General features: G+C 32.0%; 1 protein-coding gene across 1 annotated transcript; it reads right to left on the bottom strand.

The window, feature by feature from the left end:
• Positions 1-757: 757 nt before the first annotated feature.
• LOC130743314 (probable serine/threonine-protein kinase PBL5) lies at positions 758-4,509 on the bottom strand. The gene is made up of 5 exons (XM_057595507.1): positions 4,234-4,509; positions 3,351-3,604; positions 3,041-3,230; positions 2,407-2,798; positions 758-1,372 (listed from the first exon to the last, which is right to left on the bottom strand). The coding sequence occupies exons 1-5, from the start codon at positions 4,325-4,327 to the stop codon at positions 1,058-1,060; spliced, it is 1,245 nt and encodes a 414-aa protein (XP_057451490.1). The 5' UTR covers positions 4,328-4,509; the 3' UTR covers positions 758-1,057.
• Positions 4,510-7,433: the final 2,924 nt, after the last annotated feature.

The raw sequence follows: 7,433 nt of genomic DNA, 5'->3' as shown, positions 1-7,433 counted from the left end.
TTGCATTCAACCAAACGAAAGTGACTCTTTTCAATTTACTCTATCTTCATTGCCCCGTCTCTCTGTTGTGACTCTATTCTACCAAACACACCGTTCATGTTTGGATATACAATAACAAAGCGTAGTGAGCTAAAATCATAGTGGATAGAAACAATCTTCCTTAACTTTTGTGACGGTCCATAATGATTTTATCACTATAATTTTCAAGTGTATATTCTAACACGTACTTCACTCACTATTTATTCAAATTTTTTTCTACAATATAATTTAAAGAAAATTAAACATAACTCATAGATTTTTTCTATAGGTAAACATAATTTTAGGTAATATTAAATTAAAAAAAATTGTGTTTTTAAATATGGGCCACCCAACAGTGCCCTATTGGGGTTTGGGGAATAGAGAACTGTGGAGTCCCTACAAAAATGAATCATAAAAACTTATTTCATACCATGACACACACATGTATATAATGATTTTTTTTTTGAAAATAGAAAGCTAAGCATTATAAACCAAGCATATTCATAAATAGAAAAATCATGAAATGGAACTCATCACTCACACTTTAATCCACTCATGTTAAGATCATGTTCCTTTTAATCCCATTCCCAAACCGCAACAACTAAATGGAATGAATTGTGATTTTCTCGAGTCTGAACCAGCCTCCCTCCTCTCTATCTCCATCTTTCTCACTCTATCGTAACTTCCACGTTGATCTCCCTTTCAATCTTGACAAACTATCGACAGAGGAAAATCAATAGAAAAAATGAAGGGGGTTGCTTACATTGATCATTTTGTGCAATTTTTTTTGATAGAGTCATATAGGCAACGATAGCCAATGAACTTCAGTTAACAACAAGTCACTTATTGTAGCTGAGTCTAAATTCTAAAAAATAAGCCAAGACAAGAATCCTAAGGAGGGGGGTCCCCAACTAAAATGAAGGAATTTTCTTTGTGTGAAACATTTCATATTTGAAGAAGCACATGTTATCTACTATGAAGCAAAATCAGATAACTAGGCACATTACAATATCAATATCCCACAACACTCCACTTTTTTCTAATCTCCGGATATGTCTGTTCCAGAATCATTACTATCATTACGTCTATGATCATCACCTTTACCCATTGGAGAAGATGTGTTTCTTCTATTAGAGCTTTCTACTGTCTGATTTTGAGGGTCATATTTGTTGGTAGCAAGGTAGTTCAGAGCGGTAACCACATCAACTATAACAGGACGCATGTTAGGCTGCTCTTGAACACACATAGCAGCAATAGCAAGAGCTTGGTACAAACCTCTCACTGGATATTGACCTTCAAGCAATGGATCTACCATCAGGGAGAATTTTTTCCGGTCTCGGAATAAGGGTCTTGCCTGTAACAAAATTTACATTGCATCATAAGATAATGGTTTTAGATGAGAAATTATGAGTTTTTTTCTATTTGCATTATAAAATAATAAGATAATAAATTAGCAGCCTTCAAAATAGAACTTCTTATCTTCATGATCAGTCTACTCAATGAAAAATAGGGTTCTGAGTGCTTATGGATAATTATTTATACTCTAGCCATATATTGTAGAACAATAGAAATAATCGTTGTAAAAAGTAAAATTAATGCAAACTATGGCAATCAAAATAAAAAAGCTTCCTAAAAAAATTTAGCCATGTATGAAGGTCTACGACAACTTTAAAATACAAAACATGCAATTTTGACCATTGTTGAAACATCAAATTTACCTAGAGACTAGAGAGCCAATTCATTATATCAACACAGACAAAAAATGAATTGGCTGTGTTTGAAGTACCCCACAAATAATTCAGTTAACTTCTTGCAGGGGACAAGGGAATAAACCTTCCAATTTCTTATGATCAGACTCTTACTAATTTGAGTTTTTTATGAAAGGAAAATTAGGATGAGCAGACAAGGAAACCGTCTAGCTCTAGAAACATAAATATATCAAAAACTTCAAAACTTTAAAGCATGCCATAATAAAATCACAATATGTAGGCTTGTCTGACTCCAATCTGTGTTAGCTAACCCTTTTCTTAGTTAATTAGGTAGTTAGTAGATAGTTTAAGGTACTTAGTTAGAGAGCGAGAGAGTGAATATTATAAACCAAGGTGAGTTGGGGAGAATTATCATCTTAGGGATCATTTAAATTGGGAATTAGGGAGAGGTATTGAGACTCTTGAATTACTTAGCAACAATTGTGGTTTGATATTCTTGAATAATATCAGTCATCTTTCTTCTTATTGGCTAGTATCTATCACAATCATTGAGAAGCGAAACAACAAATTTACAACTCAAATTATCTAGAAACATTTGAAAAAACCAATCCTCGTAAAGAATAGGTGCAGAAAAACATATGGATTCAAAAAACAGTTAGGTAAAAGAGCATTGACATACCCATGCAACTAGATTTTGTTCTTTGGCAGGTTTTGTATGGTCTATGGCCTTCCTGCCTGTGATGATCTCCAAAAGAACAACCCCGAAGCTATATACATCAGACTTGAATGTCAATTGACCCGTCATTGCATAATCCGGGGCACAGTACCCATAAGTACCCATTACTCTAGTGGAAACATGAGTCTTATCACCAATTGGACCAACTTTTGCCAGGCCAAAATCAGATAACTTGGGATGGTACCCATCACCTATCAAAAGGTTGGAGCATTTGATGTCACGATATATGACCGGAGGCTTCATTTTATTATGTAAGTACTCCAAACCTCTAGCTGCACCAGCAGCTATTTTCATTCTTGTATTCCAATCAAGTGGTTTTTTCCCGGGCAAAATATCTGACAGAACCAGAAGGGACAGAAAAAATAAGCGATGATAACAGAACATTGTAGCCACTTGCCAATAAATAGGTACATGTTTAGAAAACCTTTTACAAATGATCGAATCAGTTTTGGGAAGAGGCTTATTTGAGTACCTTCCGGGTTTCAAAATTGATTCTGATAAAAGAAAAGTTCATCCAAACATGCTAAAATTCAATTTCATATGAAGATAAATAAGATACAAGGATAACAAAATATACCATGCAAATGGCTCTCCAAGGATCCTAATGGCATGTACTCATAAACCAATAGCCTTTGCTCTCCCTCTGCACAAAACCCAATTAACTTCACAAGATTTGGGTGGTCTGCCAAACTAAGTGTCAACACTTCAACAACAAATTCCCTAATTCCTTGAAGCCCATGAGGGTTGAGTTGCTTTATTGCTACAACCTACACCAACAATGAAAACCCTCAATCTCAGAAGCCATATGAAAAGAGCATAAATGTGCAAGACATAACAATAGTTATATGGGTTCAGTGTTGAATATTGGGGAACCATATTTAACATACCTGATTTATTCTCTCAATGAAACCTCTATAAACCTTGCCAAATCCCCCTTCACCCAAGAAGCAATCTGACCTAAAATTCCCTGTTGCAGTTGCAAGCTCATCAAAAGTAAATGTTTGTGCTCGATAACCGTTGGGTTTCCCATCCTTGGAAACCTCATCTTTCAAATTCAACCTCTTCACGTCCTGAGAAAGCTGATCAGGCTTAGAGTTATCTTCTCTTATACCATTCACATTTAAATCAACTTTAACCTTATCTACAAAAAAAACATATAAAACAAAGAACAACACGTGAGCGATAGAAACCTAGATGCTACAACAATCAAAAGTGAAAGATGACAAGAGCGGGTTTGGATTATGTAAAGGACCATTCCATCCATGCAAGAAAAAAAATATTTAAGAAAAAAACAGAAATCAAATACAACCCTATGATTAATTTGAATTGAACCTTCAAAGCATTTCCAAATCATGTTCAGAACTCATCCTATAATTTCCATGGTGTAGAGGGAATGAAACTACCAAAAGGGAACGTTATCGCTGACCATCAAAATTAATTTTTACAATGTTTTTTTCCCACACGCTAGAAAGTTGCAAAATTTTATGGAAAAAACTCATTCCAAAACAGAACAAAATAGAAATAGAAGAATTCAACCATTTCCATCAAAGAGAACAACAAACACAGAGACCCTTGTTGCACAATGACAACCCAGCAAAAAATTCAAACTTTTATCAATCTACAACATGCCCATATCCAGAATTCCATTTTATTTACATTTCCCCTAAACGAAATCACTCATGAATCAAGAAAACATAAGAAATGAAAAACAATGGCGAGGCACGACAACGCTAATTGATGAATATAAGATCAATTGGGAAAAACAATTACCAAGGGAAATGAGATTGGTGGGCTTATCGTTGCGCCTAGAGTGATTGGTAATGGTTTTTTCGCGTGGTGACTTTATGCAACCAAAACAACTCATGTTTGTTCACCCTGCGTCTCAGGTAAACCTAGGGCAGAGACCCCAATCATGCAATGGAAAACAACGCAAGAACAACAGTATCACAGTCTGTGTAAGAAGACAATAAGGGTCAAAGAAAATGAAAGAAAAGAGAGGATCGTAATGTTGTGACCCTTTCTCTTCTTGGTGCTTTAATATATGGTATTTGAAAAAGGAATGTTCAGAAGAAGACACGAGAAGGGGAAGAGGGTAATTTTGTCATTACATTAAAAAGTTGTTTTTGCGAACGTTGTGAAACAATATATCAAGGGGTTGTTTGGGTAGCTCAGTTTCTCGTTCACTGTGAAACATAAATAGTAACACCTTATGTGCCTCCTTACTCGGAATTAACAAACGCTGCCTCGATGACATGGCGTATTTTAATTGCTTTTCATTGCGAAATGAGCTGGTTCACGAAGGATTTGTGTAACATTCCATTTTTTCAAAAGCATAATTTATCATTATCAAACAATATGCCTTTTGTAACATCACTATTTTATAATATATACTTATCTTAAAATTTTAAAAGAGTATTTTAATTCCTATGTTTTAATTCTTTTATTACAAGAAAAGAAAATTTAAGTATAAATTGTTTTAGCACTAAAATATTTTAACTTTTCCATGAGTAACATAGGAAGATGGAAAAAATTAATAAAAGAAAAATACATTCTATACTAAAATATCTATTATTAAAATAATATTAGTTTACAAAAGTATCTTCACTTTAATAGATAAATAAGTTCACATCAGTTATATGCCATCCACATGAGAGAGATAGAATTAGAAGAGACATAAATGAAAGATAGGATATATGATATGTAAGATAAAATTAGTAGAGATGAGAAGAAAGAGAAAATGAGTGTAAATACATTAGTTAATTAACCAAAAGATCTTTTACTAAAACTGATGATGAAAAAGCAACATGGAACTACAACGTGGTGGTGTCCTTAATTTACAAAATAATATATATATATATATATATATATATATATATATATATAACGAAGAACTTCTTCAGTTTTGTCAAAAGGAAATCAATGATTATCTCACCATCCTTTGAGTTGACCGCAAAATCCTGCTACGAAGAGGGGTTCGGAAGCAGATTTAAGGGGTTAGAATTAAAGCTGGTAAGAGAAGTAGAATGCAGCCAGACTGTAGAATATAAAGATTGACTGGAATAATAAATGTGCAATAAGTAAATAAATTAAGACTTGTCATTAATTACAAACCTCTTAATCAAGCTCTCGGTTGGAATAGGTACCCTATCCCTAACAAAAAGGATCTTCTTGCAAGACTACATGATGCTAAAATCTTTTCTAAGTTTGACATGAAATCCGGATTTTGGCAAATTCAAATCAAAGAAGAAGATAGGTATAAAACCGCTTTTACTTTTTTATATAGTATATATATATATATATATATATATATATATATATATATATATATATATATATATATATCATCACTTAAATACTATCCGATTTTTTCCAAACAAATTATGCCCTTGAAAGATAGCAAAGTCACAAAAAGTCTTTTAACATTCTTTGCAATACCCCAATGCAAAGCTTATATTACTCCATCAATGTATTCTTTATGTCTTCAAGTAATCTCATCGCATAACACACGTCCTTGAAGATGTCATGTGTAACTTCATATGTTCTTATTATGCTTGGAAATGAATGAAGCCCCTTTGTGAACTTTAGCAATAACCTCAGATAATATTCACTATTTTTATACTTTATAATTCATCAAAATCTGTGTTATTTTTGTTACGTCTATTAAAAAAAGTTTATGAATTAAAAGAATAAAATTTAGCATAGATATAAGATATCACAAATTTGATTTTTTTTACCATGAAATAACGCAAAGTCCTATTTGTAAACCATGACAAATTAGGAATATTTAGTTATACATGAAAGCCACCTTGAAATCAAAGAGGAAATCATTAGGAAATCAAAGAGAAAGTTATAACACATTTAGACATTCTAAGGTTGTATTTCACTATTAAACTCTTGCGTATATATACCTGAAAAATGACTAAAAGTTTGTGCCTTAATCGAATGTAAATACCTCACCATGGGCTATGTGGAATGTATGTGTTACTAAATTATATAGTTGTAGGAAAATGGTTAGTGAAAATTTTATTTTTTTGGAGTGATATTGTATTTAGCATTAAAACCACCACCTCTAAATTTTATGAATTAATATTGATATTAATATTAATATTAATTATTAAATAATTAATAATTCTCTAGATCAAAAATAATTAATTGTGTCCTATGGAATCCCATTACTTATATTAATTAAATACGGATGAGCTGAATAATAATAAACGGATAGTTGGAAGGTTATATTTTATATTTGGCATTTTAAAGAAAGACTGGTATAATTAATTGACACAATAATATTTAATCTAAATAGTATATAAAAGAGAACCTAAAAGAGGGCAAGTTTTGACACTTGGCATCCATTGAGAGATGTTTCAACTATTTTTCTATGATTAAAAAAAATCAAAAAGAAATTAGTATTACTACTTTAAGAAACTTGGGAATGGCTCAATTGTTATTTGATGTATTATTCAAGGGTAAGCAAGTAATAAGCCATGTAAAATATTTTATTTTTGACTTTTTTAAATCTGAAATATATATACCATTAATCAAAACGCACAAGTTTTTATCCCACTACCTACCTCTAAACCAATCAGTTTTAGCACATTAATTATTAATTCAAACTTTCTTCTCACTAATTACTTTTACACCAATCACGTTTTAGCAGCTTAACCTATGATTAATTAATTCCACCACATAAATAGCCAATTAGATATTACCTCCTTTAGTGCTCTTTAATCCTATTCAGATTCTTTTTTCTCTATACGTGATTTTCATCTTATTTATTTATATTTTGATTTTTTTAAAACAGATTTATATTCATATTAATGACTAATCAGATTTTGTCTCCCACTACCAAAATCTTGACCAATCATCTTTTTTTCTTCAAAATACATTAAAACATTACTATATTCCTTTCAAAATCCATGCATAATTGGTATCTATCACCCTAACTGCATTGGAATACACCATGGCATGGA

The sequence above is a fragment of the Lotus japonicus genome, chromosome 3 (genome assembly GCF_012489685.1).
Source record: "Lotus japonicus ecotype B-129 chromosome 3, LjGifu_v1.2".
Taxonomy (NCBI): Eukaryota; Viridiplantae; Streptophyta; class Magnoliopsida; order Fabales; family Fabaceae; genus Lotus; species Lotus japonicus.
Note: the sequence above shows the minus strand (reverse complement) of the source record. Positions and strands in the feature narration are given on the sequence as shown.

Bases quoted from the DNA above. Each gene is read 5' to 3' on its own strand.
- LOC130743314 (XM_057595507.1), bottom strand. From the start codon at position 4,327: ATGAGTTGTTTTGGTTGCATAAAGTCACCACGCGAAAAAACCATTACC. The intron at 3,231-3,350 runs GTATGTTAAATA...TTGTTGGTGTAG, and splicing joins TCATTGAGAGAATAAATCAG to GTTGTAGCAATAAAGCAACT. The intron at 2,799-3,040 runs GTATATTTTGTT...TGGTTCTGTCAG, and splicing joins CTTGGAGAGCCATTTGCATG to ATATTTTGCCCGGGAAAAAA.